Below are 18,462 nucleotides of genomic sequence, written 5' to 3' on the forward strand. Positions count from 1 at the left end.
TCTGTCCTAAAATTCAATCTATGTTTAGAATCTGAGTGCTGTGGCTTATATACTAAATCATTCAATTTATTGGTCTAAGAAGTAGTGGCTCTAAAATTTCAGTGGGCCGAAGAATCACCTGAGCGCATTTAAAATGCAGATTCATGGGCCCCACTCTGAAATATTCCAGTAGAGTGAGACTGAAATAGTACTCAGGAATCTGCATTTTTACAAGTGCCCTCATAGGGAAGATAGTATATTAGTACAGACTTGAAGGAGGTGAGAGAATATGACAGACACGAAGTGCTATAGAAACACCATTCAAAGGGTTTTCCCTGAGCAAGAAAGAGGCTTTGTAATTTCAAGCCAACTATTTGTCATATGATGAAATACCCCACCACATGGAACCCCGGAGTGTTGGTCCGTAAATCCCCAGCTCTCCAAGGTCCCAGTTCTGGCATCAGAAAAGCAGGACAATCCTTGCTTGGGGTTCCATACAGACCCCGCAAGAACACAGAAGGGACCTGTGGCCACTGCCAGCCTGTGCAGAAATAGCCACTTAATCTTTTGGTGGAATGCTTCTTTCTGCTTATTCACTCAAACACTTCCAGGAGCTATCTGTGCTCTCCTTCTCTGGAGGACTGGAGGCAACAGATTTTATCAATTGCCAAGCTCTTTCCCACCCTGACTTCATCCCTAGTGCAACATTACATTAAATATCATTAATCAGTATCATTAAATATCCTATCTCCTCTGTCAATTTACAGTACTACCTAGAAAGATTATGAAATGGGTCAGTACAGCACAGAAAAGAGTAGCAAACTTTTTTCTTTTTAATGGAGAGATGTTTTCTAATGCTAGATGCTATGACAGTGGCAGTGATGCCTTTACCTGCTTTTGAAGACAACTGTATTTTATTTCCTTTGCGATTGACAGTTTTCTTAAAAAAAAAAAAAAATGAAAGGCAGGAGAGTAAAGTGACAACCCTGAAACTCTTAGGCAAATTATGAGTAGAAATTAATTTCTGTGACCTCTATCTTTTAGAGCACCAACATTAACGTTGGCATCAACTGCTTACTAAGCACCTAGAATTCTAGAGGTGGAAAGAATTTCAAAAGATACGGTACAGCTCCTGCCCTTGCAGAGACTTACATTGTTGTTGGGAAGACAAGACACATAGATCAAAAGATAGACAAGTTACACCACTAGAGGCCACAGAAAGATGAGGAGGCTTAAACTGGGTCTTGAACATTAGCAGAGAGGAAGGAGGCCAGAGTAAAGACGTGAAGCAAGAGTGAGCCTGAGCGAGGCGCATGGCTTGCCAGGAAACAATAGCAGCCCCGCTTAGCTGAGGTACAGTAGTTCAGTAGGACTGCAGAGAGGGAGCTGGTAGCCAGAGAGAAAACCTGGAGCTGCACTGGAGAGAGCGAGCCTTCACTGTCAAGTCAAGGAGTTTGGAATTTGACTACAGACAAATAAGAACAGTCAAAGAGTTTCACACAAAGCAATATTTGGGAATATTCACATGTTAAGAGATGTGTGGGATTGGTGGGGGCAGTTAGAAAGCTACCAGAAAAAAATCCAGATATCAGATGATAGAGACCCAGAGAGTAGCAGCATTAATTATTACTAGTTTCATAGGCTACCTTCCTAAAATATTACTAAACTGAGTTGTGCTACAGATGTAGCATCAAGATTTTTCAAAGGGTGTTATCAGAATGAAACTTTGGGATGTATGTGATATTTTTGAAACCTTCCCAGTAATTGATCATTTTTATGATAAACAATATGAAGGGGAAAGAAATTTGATTTTTTACATTTTATTTAAGAGGTTATGTCTCCTGTTTCACTTTTCATGTCCAGTCAATTTCACACTATGCTTTTAAGCACTGCCCCCCAAAACATCTTTGGCCTGATAATAGAGAGAAATCTAATTTCAAAGGAGTTCATTAATTTCAGAAAAATGAAAAGCTTGGCTTCAAATATTATTGGAAACTCCAAAAAGTTGGCAGTGATCCTGTAACTGTTCCAGACTCCTACTGTTCCAAATGCTAATAGATGGGTTCCTAATTAGTCGTCAGACAAGGAGAAGAAAACTTGTAACACAAGTGAAACTCCCCCTATTTTATCAAACAGTAGTCACTAGAGGAACAGCCTCTGGAGAAGTCAGCTGGAGTACCAAGATTCTGAATGAATAGTAACCTATGCCCCTAATTATACAGAACTGCCGAGAAATAGAGACAGATTGTTTCAACCTAATTTTTTTCTATTATGATTCTGATGCTTGGGGCGTGTCAAGGATGTGGGCCATCTTGGGCATACCCACGTGGAAAGAGAGTATATTTTATTACCCCATAGCCAGGCAAGCCTCATTGCAATGATTTCTCCGCCTGCACTGTAAGAAAGACCTTTCTTTACAACTTACTTCTGGAAAACAGAATAAGGTAACGCTAGCGCTAACTTTTCATTCTGACTTGGTGTTTGTAGCAACCACTGTGTATAAGCCATTGAAGTACTGATGCTGGTGACAAAATCAGTGCTTTTTCCCAGTCCACGCGGTCATGAGTGTGTGTGACACTCAGGATCACTGGTGGATCTTTGAATCCTCAGTACTCAGTAAAACACAGACTCTGGATTCGTTCCCATCTGCAGCACAACGCACATGAGGGAAAATGTTTCTTTGGCCTCCCAGTTTCTAGAGAAATCACTGTTCACTGCCCTGATTTTCATAACCATAGAACAAAAGGAATACTACTCTTAAGGTTCTCTTCCTGTTTGGAGATCAATATGTCTTTAAGCTTTGAACCTTCTGTGTCATGGTTTAAGCACAAATTTTCCACAACTCATATTTGCAACATGTAAAATACAATTCTATTAACTGATCCTTTGCCTTAAGGGATGTTAGGTATTTGCCTTGGGGATTTTGAAAGACATATGGCAAGACAACTGGCCCCTAACATAGTGTATATTAGTCTGAGAACACTGGGATGAATTAATACGCTAAATGCCTAGGAAGCATAAAATTCACATCCATGTTAAATATGAACATGCTCAATATTATACTGGGGAATGACCTCAAGGTGGAAGTTTCTGTTCTTACAAATGTTTATTTTCCTCCAAATTTATTGTGTTTTTCTGTAATGCTGTGAAAAGTCTTCACTTCCCTTTCCCCAGGTGTTGTTCAAAAAGCAAGCTCTCAACCACAGACTAATCTTCATCTTTTCAATGTCTTGTATGTTGATTTAGTTTCATATGTAAGTATTTATATTAGTTTTCCTCAGGGATTTATACATCAATATATATATATATATTCCTACACAGATATATACAAGCTTTTTATCCTCATCTTACCACTTGACAATACAACTTTAAATATGTTTTACACAGCTGTTCCTTGGTCAAGGTCATTTGCAAGAGCAAGTCGGTTTCTGAAGAAATCTTGTTTGGTGGGTGAAGGATCCATTGAGGGATTCTCATTAGTTTTTTCCCTGTATTCTGATCCACTGGACCTAAAATCTCAGCACACAGATAAAGTACAGGTTGATTTGGTTTTAATTGTTTTCAAATATTTTATCTATCCAAATTGTTTTGCAATTGTAAAACAGTTGCCTCCTAGATCTGGAATAATTTTTACTTCCCCTGAATTTCATGACTCAGGACATGTGTAACTAAGATTTGCAGTGAACATAAAGAATTTACCTTTCTAATGCTTTATGGGGACAGTTGTGACAATTGTGTATGTCAGTGTAAGAAATTGTGTAATAACATTGTAAAAGGGGAATAAAGGCTTAGAAAATTCAATAAATCCTATTTTGATTCGATGAAGTAACTACTCCACAAATTAGCAAGGCCCTTAAATTTTAAGGGATGGAATTCATTGTTCTCAACCAAGGTTATCAAGGGCCTTTACTTAATTTGGGCATTACATTACAAACTCTTGCTTTTGCTTGTTTTCATTTTAAAATGAAAAATTTATTGAAGCCAACCACACATATATGCTACATTTGGTAGAATGCAGAAATTAGTACAGTAATCAGATTAGGGAGATTCTATTATGTCAACCACCACATAGGAGACCAAGCCCAATCAAGAGGCAACAACTCAAAACAGTCCAATTGAGTCCCCAGTCGAGGGTGTATTCTTCCTTTCTCTTGGTTAAGCCAGTTGGGTAATCCATTCCAGCTCTGCACCTTCTCCAGTTTGTTCATGTCAGAAGTCCCTAGAGGGAGGAGGCTTTCTGGAAATAACCTCTGATAAACTAGGCTGGGGCCCTTTGGCTAGCTTAAACTCTGAGCTAAAATGAGTAAAACTAGCCCAGTGACTTAAGAACCAATATCAAAAGACCTCATGCAAGGTGTATGACAGTGACATTAGACATGAAGTTCTTTGTCCAAAGCTCCTGCACAACTGAGCAAGTTCTCCATATGCCAAGGCAGAGTCAGGCATGCTTCCACTATCCACAAAAGAAAGATAAGTTCTTTCACTATCATTGATACGCTTTGAGTGTCCTCATTGTTGCTATTAGATAAGTTAACTACGACTATCATTTACTGAATTAATTGGGCAGAGTTCAAACTCCTTTACATTATTCAAGGAAAGAAGTTGGATCCACACAAAGGCTAAAACCCTGATGTCTGGAAGCCTGATGACTGATTAGATTTTTTTTACTTTTTGCCCTGATATTTGGTATCACAGATGAAACCCTAGCTGCCTAACACACTTTCTACGTCTGGTCAGTAAGGAGCACTTTTCCGCTGTATCCCAGTGCATATTCTCTATCCAACCCGAGCACATCTGGGTATTCATTCAATAAGATGACAGCTGGGTGGGGTGAAAGTCCTCTTCCTTTTCAGCCCAGAAGCCCCCTTGGAACTCTCCCTTGAGACCACCTCCACAGGTCCCACCCTGAAGCTCCAGGCCTTCTCTCAGAACTCCCAGCTACCTCCAGTTCAGATCTTCCCTGGTTAGCACACTGCACCCAAAATGTTAGGAAGATAGATTTTTGACCATGTCATTCTTTCCCCATATCTTCTGTTATCCAGAAGACTAAGAACGCCTAAGGTTTGGGGGGCAGGAAGTAGGAAGCAAGATTTGAATCTGGCTGGTGTTTCTTCTCAATTGTTTTCCCACATGACAGTTTCTCATCAGAAAGTCATTGGTCAAAACTTAAAATCTTTACCTTCCATTTCCCCTCTTAGCTACGTCTGATCTCTCCAAAACCCAACATGTCATACTTTGATGGTTCCAACATGCAACTGTTTCATGTTTACCTGGAAATGGGAAAGCTTTGATGTCACCACCAGCCCCAAGGACCACAGAAATCTTCACCAGTTGCGTTCCCATTTCTGAAACAAATGCCAAAATCGCCCTGTCTAGTTTTCAAAGTCCACAAACTCAGCTTAGTTTTTTTTTTTAACTGCTCTTCTCACAAACCACCTTCTCTATGTCTGCAGGTGTGTGAATGGCTCCGCAGTTCTTGATATTAACTAACAATTAACTAATGGCTAACTTGTTAATCATTTTCAAAATCCAGCATTCTACTGTAGCTATGACTAAAAGCTCATTTTTATCCTTTTAAAGATATTTTTAACTGATTTCTTTCTAATGAAATATGGCCACCTCAACTCATGGATTCCTCCAAAGGTGTGGCTCTCGAGTAATGCTTACCTAAATGACTGAGACGTAAGCTGCACAATCTAGGAGAAAGAGCTAGTGTATTTGCTTTTAGCCCCTTCCTCGATAAAACGGAAATGGCTTTTGAGTTCCTGGGGCCATTTTGGCTTACTGCAGGGCAGACCTGGGAACACATAAAGGGCCAGGCAGGCAAACGCTTGCTGGGTAAGGGTAGGATGGCTACTAGTACATTCCGACACAGCCATCCAAATATTTGACGGGAAAAGAACGGACCTGTCGCTAACTTTCCTCCCACTCAACTGACAGAGATGAAGAAAAATCACAAGTTGGGTGGGTCATACAAGCAGCAATTTCCTACGGTAAGCCTTAAAGTTTGTTTGTTTGGAGTGGGGGAAGGGAGGAGGGCTGGAATTAGTGCTGCAGGACCCTCTGACTTAAGAAGGGTTGGTTTTCTGATGGAAAGACTCTGCCTTGAAAGCTTTAGGAACATGCAGATGGAGAAGTAAGGGAGCAAGGGAACACCCATCCTGTCGGCCAAATCAGTTGGCCCAGGTAATCAACAGGGTGACAAATGAACGTTCATTTAATGTATATTTGTAGAGAGGTTACTATGTTCTAGGTACTAAACCTTGTAGCTAGGTTACTCTTACATTTGGATCGTAAGCTCCTAATGACAGTACCTAGAACACTGAAGATCCTCAACTTAGTGACTGATTTCAAATGACCTACTGAGTAACATCTGTAATCAGGTTTAAGTAAATGTTATCCCTTCAGCCATCTCCTTCAGTTTTCAAGTTGTATAAGGAAGTGAAATGGGAAATGAGAGAGAACCCCAATGTGGGTAAGGATAGAGGAAGAACTTGAGATAGGCTCTAAGGAGGTAGAGAAGAAGGTGAGGGTAAAGTTATCAATTGATTCTTTAGTAGTCCTTCTTTCTATTACATGGTCTGTTCCACAGCCAAGGCTGAGTTAATGCAAAGACAGCTGATAGGACACAAAAGAAGTGGATTCACTGACACTCAATCATATGGGGCCCTGCAGAAGTGCTCTCTCTGCAGTGTGTGGTTAAGAAAATAACAGATCCTGATGCGACTGGTAGAGGGAGGGTGCTGACTGGGAAGGAGACACTCTGAGGCATGTGAGTTACAAAGTGCTAAAGAGGAAGAAATGGGTGAGGAAACAGAATTAATCATTTGGAAGCCATATTCTTTGTCTTCCACTCCCCCCAGAGTTGAGGATAAAAAGAGAAAGCATCTACATTCCCTGCCCCTAAGCTGTTTTACGTAACCCTTTTTCCCCCATGCACACCCCCAACCAAGACTACTTATTAGCCTAAGTGCAAGATTTATATATAAAGATGAAGTAGCATCTGTCTCAGACTTCAGGACAGTCTAGATTTAGGTTTTTGAAAGCCTCCAGATAGATCCCTGCAGAATGGGATAGTCTGCCTACCGTCCTGCTCAAAGGCAGGGGGACAAGGGTTCAGTCCAGCACCAGTCTATCACGTTAGGTCTGTTCCTGGCTTCTAGGAATCCTCACTGAAAATTTTTTTAATCATTTAACATTTTCCAACTTTAAGATATGCAGTCTTTATTCTGACCAATTCTGGGCAGCTCTCAGGGGCACATGACCTGGCATCTACCCAGGACAAATGTGCCCGAGATAGATAGAAACAATCAGAGCGTCATCCTTTTCCCCAAATATCTTGGGCATTTTTCAGGATTTTTTTTGTTTTATGATGTCAGCTTGACTCTCCCTTTTGAATCCTTGTGGGTAGGAGCATTCGGCCCTCCCAGCCTCAGAGGGAAGAGAACCCTTTCTCAGGTTTTCTGTTGCATCTGGCTCCATGCCTAGCTTCGTCCCGAAGCAGCATTCTGGGTGGGTGGGGCCACCAGCCAAACAAGCCCCTATGGATACAAAACGTGTGTCAGCGCAGACGGGAGTGAGCCTCCAGAGGGCCGTGGGAGAGGCAGGCAGCGAGCCCCTGATGTGACACACGTGGCTTTTTCTGGCGCTGGTCCGTTTTGGACCTCTGAGGCCAGCCTCTGACATGACTCCAGTACCCGGGATGAACCACGTCTTGAAGTCCCAGAGCTTGCTGCCAGCCTGACCTCCCGACACATGGGAGGAGAATGGGCTGATTCTCCTTCTCTCTGGTTCCTCCCTGTACCTGTCCGCATGCCTGGCTTCAGGGTGCAAGTTCCTACTAACAGCTGGGACCAGCCAAGCCACTCACAATTCCGAGACAAGCATCTCGCATGGCACATGCATATAATAAAGGATGTTCCATTAATGAGAAGAATCGAGTGTTCTCATCTGAGTTAAGAGCCACTCACCTTTCTGTGCTACACTGGGGCCTCCCTGCCCTTCGTCTCTACTTCAGCATAGTGGAACAAACTTTCCATGGTTCTTGGATGAAAATACTCAGGAAAAGCTACTAGAGCTGCTTCTTTATCCCATGCCAAGTCCCCAGAGTGCCCACCGCAGCACCCTGGACACGAGGCGATAAGCAAGCATCACAGGATGGTGCTCACAGTTCTACACAAGATGTAAAAAGCCAGGAAAGCCTGCCAGAGGGAGCAGCCATCTGCGTGGCGCCACCTTTGCTTCCATCCGTATAACACTTCAAATTTGAAATACAAAGGCAGTACCAGGATTGGTGGCAGCAAGTGGATTGACGCAGGAGGGACTCATCTATGAAAAAGGATGAGAGGACTAAGGGGATCCATCTGGCCCTCTAAAAAGGATCCCAAAAAGCTGCAAGAGGGCTGAAAGCAATGAACCAACATGAAAATTTGGAGAGTCCACAGCAAGTGCTCAGCACTGAACCAAGGGCTGTGGGAGGCTATAGAAAGACAAAATCTGGTTTTCTACATGGTGAGTCTTTAAAATTAGAGGTCCCAGGCCACATTAATTTCTTGTTTCAGGTGTTAAAAAGATGTGATCACCCAGACTGATCTACAACAAAGTCAAACTACAGATAAAGCAAATCTCAGGACTAGAAAGCACTCAAGTGGCAATGATCTCCCACCCAGTGTGGCAATCCCTTTCACAGCATCCCTGACCAAGGTCATCTAGCTTCTCCTTAAGAGAACCCACTCCCTCATGAGGCGGCCAGCTCCAGTTCCAGGCAGCTGCATTTTTAGAAAGTTCTTCCTCTTACCCATTGCTCCTGGTTCTGCCCCCTGGATACAGAGAGGAAAAGCCCACTCCCTCTGCCTCAGGTAACTGGCAGAGTGTTTTCTTACATCTCTGAAAAACGGGAATTTGTAAAGGAGCCGTGGTGGATCCATTACTCATTGCTTTCTAACAGACAGCACCCAGTCACTATAAATGGCACTGGGCAAAAAGTGGCTGTTTTCCTGGGAAGTACTGTGGTTTAAAAATAAAAATAAGTAAAAATAAAAAGATAGGCTCGGGGCTTCCCTGGTGGCACAGTGGTTAAGAATCCGCCTGCCAATGCAGGGAACACGGGTTCGATCTCTGGTCCGGGAAGATCCCACATGCCGCGGAGCAACTAAGCCCGTGCGCCACAACTACTGAGCCTGCGCTCTAGAGCCCGCGAGCCACGACTACTGAGCCCGTGCGCCATAACTACTGAAGCCCATGCACCTAGAGCCCGTGCTCCGCAACAAGAGAAACCACCGCAATGAGAAGCCCGCGCACCACAACCAAGAAGAGCCCCCACCCACCACAACTAGAGAAAGCCTGTGGGCAGCAACAAAGACCCAATGCAGCCAAAAATAAATAAATAAATAGATAAAATAAAATAAAATAAAATAAAAAGATAGGCTCAAGCAGTGTCCTTAGGAGTTTGGAGCCCTCAGAAGATTTCAGAAGCCTAAATCCCAGGGTCAGGCTGGAGAGCTGTCTGCCTCCAGTTCTCTCCAACCTGTCAAACCTGTCAGTAGGGGGATCTCCCTCCCAATGCAGGGGGCCCAGGTTCGATCCCTGGTCAGGGAACCAGATCCCACGTGCACGCCGCGACTAAAGACCCAGAGCAGCCAAAATAAATAAATATTAAAAAAAAAACAAAACTTGACAATAGGTACTGGGTCAGGAAAGATCTATATCTATGATGCTAGAGCGAGAGGAACAATTCTCAGCTCATTACCCCCTGAATAAAGCGGATCTAGCAATAGTCATGCACGCACGGGGCTACTTTAGCAAAACTGAAAGGGGACTCATGGAGTGGGGCTGTCTCACTGCGGTAGTTTCTCCCCCTTTCCTTCTTCTTCCAGTCACAACAGGTGGGCCCAACAATCGGAGACCTACTAATCTCAGTACTACCCTCCCTATCAGAGAGGAATTAGACAAACCATCGAAAAAAGTCCTCACTCCAGGCCTGCCCCCAATTCTAACATCAAGACCATTATCTAAATCAGGAGAAAGTGATTTCCCTGTGCTTCGTCACTTATCAATCAGCAGCTCTGCAAAGTCAGCGATAGTGTCTTTAACTCTTCCGTCCACTAAAATGGGAAGATTTCCTGTTTAAAACTCACTTCAAGAACCTCCTCTTCCAAGAGAAACTAAGTAGCAGGCAAATCTCTCTAAGGGAGAGGGAACAGGCCTGAGGACCAGTGGAGAGAGAGAGAGAGCCGTCTTCCAGGCAGGCGATGGCTGGACTGGAGACCCCCCCACCGTCAAATGCTAACGCTCAGCTCTTGCTTCTTACATTTCATGCTGGGGTTTGGCCATGGTCTCCCAGTCTGCGAGACAGTGCTAATAAGTGCTGACCGAAATGACAGGTGGGTGATTCCACACAGCAAGGACTGAGAATCTTAGAAGGACCACAGGAGGGAGAGGCCTTGTTTTTGCCTCCTATGGAGTATGGAAACTCCATTAAAGTGATTTTTTAACTAGGACCCAAGCCAAATCCATTCAATCATTTCTGCTAGGGCAAACACTGGCAGAAGTCCCCAAAAATATGCATTAGCAACCAGGATGACTATAGGTCCCTACGGGCAGAAGCGCTGTGATGCCTTAGAAAACTTTCCACAGGTGGGGAGATCCTGCTGGCGCACCCATTACAGCCAGCTCCAATAGTGGATCCCACTCCTCCCGGCCACAGGGCGTTTCCTAGGGGACCTCCTCTGCTCACTCCTCTCAGGACACATGACTTTGGGAACAAGGAAGTAGGGCTAAAAGACAGAAGCAGCAGAGGACAGAGCTGAGTTTGCTTTTACTCTACGAGATCACAATGAGAAACATCTTCACCTGGCAGGAATCGTGGCTACTGGGTGCAGGCACTGAGCTTGAAGCAGTTGGGTGAAACCAGGCTACTTGATACTTATTACTGTTAAAACCTCAAGACTTAGCCCACAGGGAAATGAGTTACAATGCTGTCTTGTCTAAGGGCTACTCACTTCTTTTTAAAGAGCTTGCGGAAGGAGCTGCGAAAGCCCCCTTTCTGGTCTTGCCTGGGGTTTTGATCGCTGAAAGACGTTTGTTCACTTTCTCTTTCTTCCTTTGGACAGAATCTCGTGGCGTCTTCTAAATGCATCTCCTGAAAACACAAAAGAGGGGTGTGTTTTTACTCTTTTCCAAAGTTAATATTGATCCTGACTATGGGACATTTTTTTTAACTTGTCACTTTCCTCTCCCACTCCAAAAGGCTAATGGCGGGCACCCTATTCCAACCAAAGCAAACCTAGGCTAATTAAGAAACCAGCAGTTGAAAAGAGGATAATTTTCTGCTGAGTGTAGAAGTATTTTCTACATATCAAGGCAAATAGTCTAGAGTAGGGTTATGATATAACAGTAATTAAAGATCAGGAAATAAAGGAAGATTAACTTCTTATTCTGGCAACAATATTGTCTTGCTGGAAAACCAACAGTAGTCCCCTCATATCCCTGGCTATGTTTCTCTTTCTACAAAATAAAAAAGTTTCTTGATTTTAATACTAATTTAAACTCGTGTTCCTAATTCTCCATTTTAGACATTAATGATGGAAGGAGTTTTTGAGAGGTCAGATCTGTTTAGAAATAAATGTCAACTCATATTTCCAACCTGCACGCATGCCTTTTACAATTCTTAATCCATGCTATTTACAGTGTAAAGTTAAAATAAATTTAAAAACAAGGCTCTATCTTTTGTGAACTCTCTACTTTCTTTTTAAAAAGCGACCTAAAATAGCTATTTAATTTTGAACCAAAAAGAGAAGCCAGGAAGTCAAAGCAAAAACCACCCTGAAACGTTCATGAATTGGATGGGTGAATGCTTGCTGATAGAGAGCAAAGAGTGGGGATGAATTTTTTTCAGGAAACATATGGGTTTGACTTTGAGACCTTAACTCAGGGTTGTAGTAGCAGATCTAGAGAGTCTCTGAGATTCTATGAAGATTCATAACTAAACCACGGAGATCAACACCTTAATGGCTTAGTGTAGTGTTTCTGAAAGCGTGGTCCTGGGGCTACAGGATCAACTGGGGCCTTTATTTACATGTAGACTCCTGAGCCCCAAGCCAGACTATCTGAACCAGATTCTCTGAAGTTAGGCCTAGATAATCTTTTTGCACACTTAGATTTTGAAAACCAGCAGTTTAAGGTATGTGCCAGCCCACCTGCACTTAATGTTTATATGAATCACCTGGGAATCTTGCTAAAATGCAGATTCTGATTCAGTTGGTCATGGGTGGAGCCCAAATCCTGCATTTATAACAAGCTCCCAAGTAATACATTTACTACTAGCCCAAGGACCATATTTTGAGAAGTGGGCTTTTAGGGACTTTTTAGGACTAAATCTATTAATAGTTTTAGGAAAATCTTTCTGTGGAATCATGATCTTGATAATATCTTGCATTTGTATAGCATTCCATACTTTACGAAGCGTATTCACAAACTTTATCTTATTTGGCCTTATCCTCACAACAACCCTGTGAGGTAGGTATAGATTGTCTTACTTCACAGATGAGGAAACTGGAGGCACAGAGAAGCCAAATGAATTGTCCAAAAGCACACAGCTATCTGGCAGCAGAGTCAGGACCAGAACCGGGATCTCCTGACACCCAGACAGGTGCTCTTTCCACTAAAGCATAGTGTCTTCTTTCTTGACTCTTAGAGACAGAACACTAAAGACTAGGGTTTGGTTGGCTCTGAGGGCAGGGGTGGAAGATACACAGAGTATATTTGAGGAGTTGGAACCCTAGGAACTTTGCACATCTCAGCAGGAAAGAGCTGGTATCTTTAAAGATGGGGATTTGAAGGGTTAATCTTTTGCAACTAAAACCCCATCTCGCTCTGATTAATGGTTTTTGTCTAGCAATTGTTGAGCTTCCAATTTTTTACACATCAACTAGGGAAAAAAAGACATTTTTATGAACATATGAAATAAAAGCATTCTCTGCAGCTTAGACTATACTAGTTATAAGGTTTTGTATGTATATCTCTGCCCATCCCAAGTCACTTTGAACTGGCACTATTATTTCCTTTCTCCTTCCCTTGTTAATGAACTTTTAAACTTTGACACACACCTAACTTTGATTTGTCTCAGAAATTTTACCTAACAGAATTTTATAAAGTTCAGAGTTGAAAATCAGAGGCAGAAGGAAATCTGAGAATCCTGGGGAAACTCAGCAACCTTAGCTGGGCACACTAAGGCATTTCTGCCCTCTCAGGAAGCAGACACAGACTTTGATTTCTGGAGTCCAGGTGGGCGGCAAGCTCCAAGGCTCTTCATGTTCCTCTGGCCTAATGTCCACCACTCCCACCTGGGACAATATTTACAAGTTAAAACTCACCCTGCCGTTTTTGTAAAAGGCCCATGAGCCTTTTTTCATCTTTCCCTACCCCTCTCTTCACTTAGCCAACTTTTAAGCAGCTTTTAAAATTGAATTCAGACGTTCAAACTATCTAGGAGACTTCTGACCATCATCACCTTAGGAGGGTTTAAATACCCTCCCATGTGCTTCCACCGTTTATTATAATTCTGTGTATATGCGTCTCCTTCCTGGGCTAAGCCAGTGGCCTTGGAAGGCAGAGACTGGATGCCATTTATTTCTGAACCCTGAGCACTTGACACAGAGCCTGGTGCAAGGCAGGTGCTCAGTGTTTGCTGAAAAATGAATGAATGAAAGGAGTCAATGATCTTCGATCTCTTCCCACTCACTTGGAAATAGAAAACAGGTGGAATGCAGGGCCCTCATTCCTGGGAGAAACCCTTTCTCACCTAGGCAAAGGATCCCTAGTGCTGGATGCAAGGGATACGTCGTGCAGGTAAAGGCAGTCCTGGACTGTCATTTTCAAGATGTATCAATCAATACAGAGTTGCCCTGTAAACCCTAACCACCACTTCTAAAATGTTTAACAGGAAGGATGGGGGCACAGGTCAAAGCCACACTGTTACTCCGTTTAATCAGAAATTGCCTTTGTTCCAATCACGTGCAGAGAAACTATTTGCTCAGGAGCTATTAGTCCTTTCATGGATGTGTATTTAAACACCTCTTTAAATCTCCCAAGGCTTGCAGACACCAAGGTTAGACATCAAAATACCAAACATCGATACAGAGGCCAAAGAAGGTGTTTGTGAGTCAACGCTTCCTTGACTATTTTGTGTTGTCCTTGTCCCACTGCAGTCTGCCAAGTAAGGTGACACGCTTTTCCAGGCAAAAGGAAAGCAAGCGGAAATGAATCTTGTAGTCAATTTTGCAGGGAGTCCTCAGTGCGAGAGGGCAACTTGCCTCCTCCCTAGCTACAAACAAGGGTGCAGGTCGGGGAGTACAGTAGGCTGGCACACAGGGCTCGATATTTTGAACGTGTAAACAAGGGGTGCGCCTAACAGGCAAAGGAAGAAACAGACAGGCCTGGGACTTGAGTGCAGTGCCCTGCAAGTGAAGTGCAGCTGGGAGGTGCCACAGCCTAAGCAGCAAGGCAGACAACACCTCTAACTCTTTCACTTGGGGTGGGGGGAGGCGTTTTAAGCAGGTCGACTAGGAGTCCTAGTCTTTCGGTCGTCCTACATATATAGGTAAGGCATGCTCCTGTGTCCTGGCACTGCAGGATGGGCGCTAACGCTCTCCTCCGAGGGCCACTGATGGTCAAGTCTTTAACCCGGGCTCTCCCTCAACATCCTCGCCCAGCCCGGCCTCTGCGGCCCCCGCCTGGCCAGCCTGCTTCCCCTCCACGCTAGGTGAGCCCAGGCTGCACCCTGGAGATCTAGGCCCGGGGCTGCCAGCGCTGTGGGTTTGGGGTTGGTTTTACTTTACCCTCCTTACTTCCAAATAGGTCTGCTTTTCGCTTTGGGACCTCTGTTGGGGAAAGAAGGTTCTGGGCGTGCCGCGGGCGGAGGCGGCCGAGCCATGCGGCTGCGCAGCGCGCTCGGCCTTGAGCGGCGCGCGGCCGCCGCTGCTGCTGCGCGTGCTGTAGAGGCGCGGGGCCACGCCCTCGGGGGGCGGCGCGCGCGGGAACTCTTTGAGCGAGCGGCTCAGCGGCTTAGCCTTGCCGTGCGCGTGCGCCGCCGCCTCCAGCTTGTAGGCGCTGCTGCTGCCCGCCGGAGACGTGGCGCTCTTGGGCAGGGGTTGCAGCGGGTGCTCGGGCCGCTCGGCCTCCACGGCGAAGCTGACGGGCCGCAGGAAGCAGATGTCCAGGCTGGACTCGGAAGAGGCAGGCGAGCAGTTCTCGAAGAGGGCCGGCGCCTGGAAGGGCTCCTCGTCGTAGGGCGCGGGCAGCGCGAAGATCTCGCCGCCGTACTCGAACTCGTCGTAGGCCGCGGGCACGTAGCCGCGGGCGTCGGTCAGGAGCTCGGCCGGGGCGCGCAGGGAGCGCTCCACGTTGCCCAGCTGCTCGGCCGGAGAGGGCTCGAAGTCCATCTCCGGGATGGCCTGCAGGGGCCCAGCGAGCGCCTTCACGTCCTGCTCGGCGGCACAGAACTGCCCCGGCGCCAGGAGGCTCTCAGGCCTCTCGTGCTTTCTGCTTTCTATCTCCCAGTCACTGGGCTTCCCGGGCTGCATGCTCTCCATCAAGCTTTGCTGTTGTTGGCTTTTCTTCAGTGGGGGCATCAAATGTCTTTAAAGGGGAAAGAGTACAAAACAAGTGTGCTTACGGTTTGTTAGTGCACGCCTCTCACCGAGCAGCGCAAGGCCGGGACCGACGCACTGCCTGCCGGATACCGCTTAGGTGCAAACTGCCGACTCCCTCCTCTCCGTCCCTCCCAGCCGCCTACGTGTGTTACCTACCAAGCGCCACAGGCTTCTCAGATTAAGGAGTCCCCACGAGCCCTGGTCCCCCAAGTGGGAGAGTGAAAATGACCATCCGTGAAGGGGATGCCGGAAGTACCCGTCTGAGCCCAGAGGCACTGCGCAGAGGTGGCTGGTAGGCCAAGGATGCTCGTCATCCCCCATGTGCAATCTCCGACCCTTCCCACCGCTTGTCAAGGCCCCAAGGCACGTCTTTTCTCTCTTCTCTCCCTTTCTTGCCCTAGCAGAGTCATGTAAAATCATGGAAACAACTTTTGTTCAACTCGTGGATCTTAATGCTTAAGAATTAATTCCCAGATGAAGTAAGTGGAGTACAATCTTGATAACCGTTGAATCTGAATGTTGGTGTGTGGGGTTTACTGTATATTTTACTTTATGTTTGAAATTTTCATAATAAACTAAAAATTCCTTGTGGCTATAAAGCATACTATATAAGTCGTCTCAAACTTCCACCCAAAAAAAACATTACCGGAATGAAAAGGCTGTCACTCTGAATATGCCGAATTTCATGGAAGGATTTTTTGTTTAATCATGGATAAAGAATAATTAACATTGGATGCTTGGATAGAATACCCATCAGATTGGATGTGGTTTGCCAGTTTTGCTGGAATTAATTGCCAGACAGATGTCAGTGGACTAGGATACACTGACCCAAACTGGTTGCGCTAGTTTATTTATTCATACTTAGTTCTACCACAAAAATGCATAAAGAATGCAGATGTAAATGCTAACACTGACTGTCTTTCTCTGGTGGTCTTAAGATGAAAATTAGGCCTCACATTTACAGAGGTGAAAAAAATAGTAAAATGAAATATTGACTTGAATTCTCTTTTAACTTGGAAGACTCTTGTTGGGTTTTTTTCTGGCTATGTTTCTAGCACAGAATGCAATGACAGCCATCTTCAGTCTGGATATAATCTCTAGGGATTTCTTTTTTGGGCTCTATTTGTCTCACTTCAAAGTAGAGAGTTTTATCACTGTTTTAAGAGCTGAAGTGATCCACAAACTAAAATTCCACTTCCTGTCTCCCACTCCCCACCCAGGAAAGGTATTTTTTTCTGTAAGGAGTTCTCTCCTTATAGGACTTCAAGGATTTTCTCTATAGTAAGAAACTCATCCTGGGCTCCATTTATAGAAAAGTGAATGTCTCATAGGTTTTCAGAATGATTATAAAATTTCTCCCTTCTGCCTCCACATTTGCACTTCCATCTCTCACTGACAAATGTTCTCAATTTTAAGAGATAAGGGCAGAAAGCAAACAGGATTTATTTTGTGTTATTGATCAGTTGCTCCTTCCCGTGACTGTAATTAGCATTCTGAAAACTGTAGGGATTTAACATTGAAGTAATCTCAGCTGCCTACCTCTCACTTCATTGTAGTTTTAGAAAAGATAAGTAGCTTCTTGCATGATTTCTAAATTTTCCTTAAGATAATAAAACCCAAAGCAGGAAATTATAGTCTAAGGAATTAGTTTCATGAGAATTGTCTATAGTTGGTAAATTGGGGGTTTGGAATTTTGAGTTTTGGTTTCCCTTATTCTTCCAGAAGTCCTAGTTTCAAAGGTGGCCAAGTTGACATCCTTCAGAGGTAAAATGAGTTCCAGATATGTAAATAGCCTAATCCTTACCCTAAAGATCATCAAGAAGTTGGCTGAATGAGAATCCAGCTTAGTGTGCGAGAGGGTTGTGTGCAGCGACTTTAAAAGACTGTCAAATCCATCCACTGCCCAGAACAGCTTTCAGAGAAGCTGTCATAAGTGAAGAACAGAGGTCATGAAGTCCCTTTCTGAAGAAGCTTCAAGGAGAATTGGGAAGGGCTAAACAGCCTTCTTTCTGTGTCACCTCAGACCTATTTCTCATCCTCAGAGCCCAGACTTCCTCTGACCCCTGACTGGGAAACCTTTTTCTCCTCTACATCTTTTGTAGACATTAAGTGGGTTCCCACCTTTCTGAGGGGTTGTTAAATGCCTTCCTGGCATCTTACAGCACTCCCTTCCACTCTGTCATTGTCCAAACCCAGAGAGACTCATGCTGTAGGTGGAGGGTGGTTGTGTGTGATAAAATTGTTGGGAGTAACCTCCAGCCTCTAGGCCTGCTCTTTAACATAAGTGCTGTCCTCTGGGATCCAAACTTTGGGTCTGCTGCTTGCCTGCCATATATGGGCCTGATGGGGCAAGAGGGAGGAAGGAGTCCTGTAGGCCATACTCCTAATACAGGCTGGCCTGCTACCCCACACAGACCACCTGGGAGGCGAGGGCATTGTCATTAACCTTTCCACAGCAACAGGTGCTTACGTGACAGCAGGGCCAGAACTGGGAGCAGAAGAGTAGGGTTGCAGCATCTCTTCTGAGTGGATCCCACTGTCACGGACAGCCTCGGGGCCTGCAGTGGGAGAAGCATCTTGCCCGGCATTTGCACACTGGGAAGCCAGCCCTTTGTACAGCTTCGCCATGGATGACCTGATGGAATGGAGGTAATGATTCTCAGGGTCTACAATGGGAAATCAGCTCTCTGAATACACACATTATACCAAGAAAGGCAGACTATTTCTCAGGTGAAGCTCAGCTGTGAAGTTCTCGGTCTCTCCAGGGCTCTCTACAAACCAGGTTGCTTACATAATAGAGTGCAACTGGATGCTGGGTAGGAGTAGGGCTGCT

General features: G+C 44.7%; 1 protein-coding gene across 1 annotated transcript in view; it reads right to left on the reverse strand.

Moving 5' to 3' along the window:
* Nucleotides 1–924: 924 nt before the first annotated feature.
* Nucleotides 925–18,462, reverse strand: part of ARHGEF33 (Rho guanine nucleotide exchange factor 33) — a 77,745-nt gene continuing 60,207 nt past the window's right edge. Inside the window, exons 14-17 of the mRNA XM_082427926.1 lie at nucleotides 18,100–18,264; nucleotides 14,817–15,615; nucleotides 10,980–11,119; nucleotides 925–3,488 (exon numbers count right to left, since the gene is read on the reverse strand). Of these exons, the coding sequence (XP_082284052.1) occupies nucleotides 3,359–3,488; nucleotides 10,980–11,119; nucleotides 14,817–15,615; nucleotides 18,100–18,264 (1,234 nt within the window). The 3' untranslated portion in view covers nucleotides 925–3,358. The remainder of the gene's footprint in view (nucleotides 3,489–10,979; nucleotides 11,120–14,816; nucleotides 15,616–18,099; nucleotides 18,265–18,462) is intronic.

Source organism: Balaenoptera physalus, assembly GCF_965194825.1.
Source record: "Balaenoptera physalus genome assembly, chromosome: 15".
In the NCBI taxonomy this organism is placed as follows: Eukaryota; Metazoa; Chordata; class Mammalia; order Artiodactyla; family Balaenopteridae; genus Balaenoptera; species Balaenoptera physalus.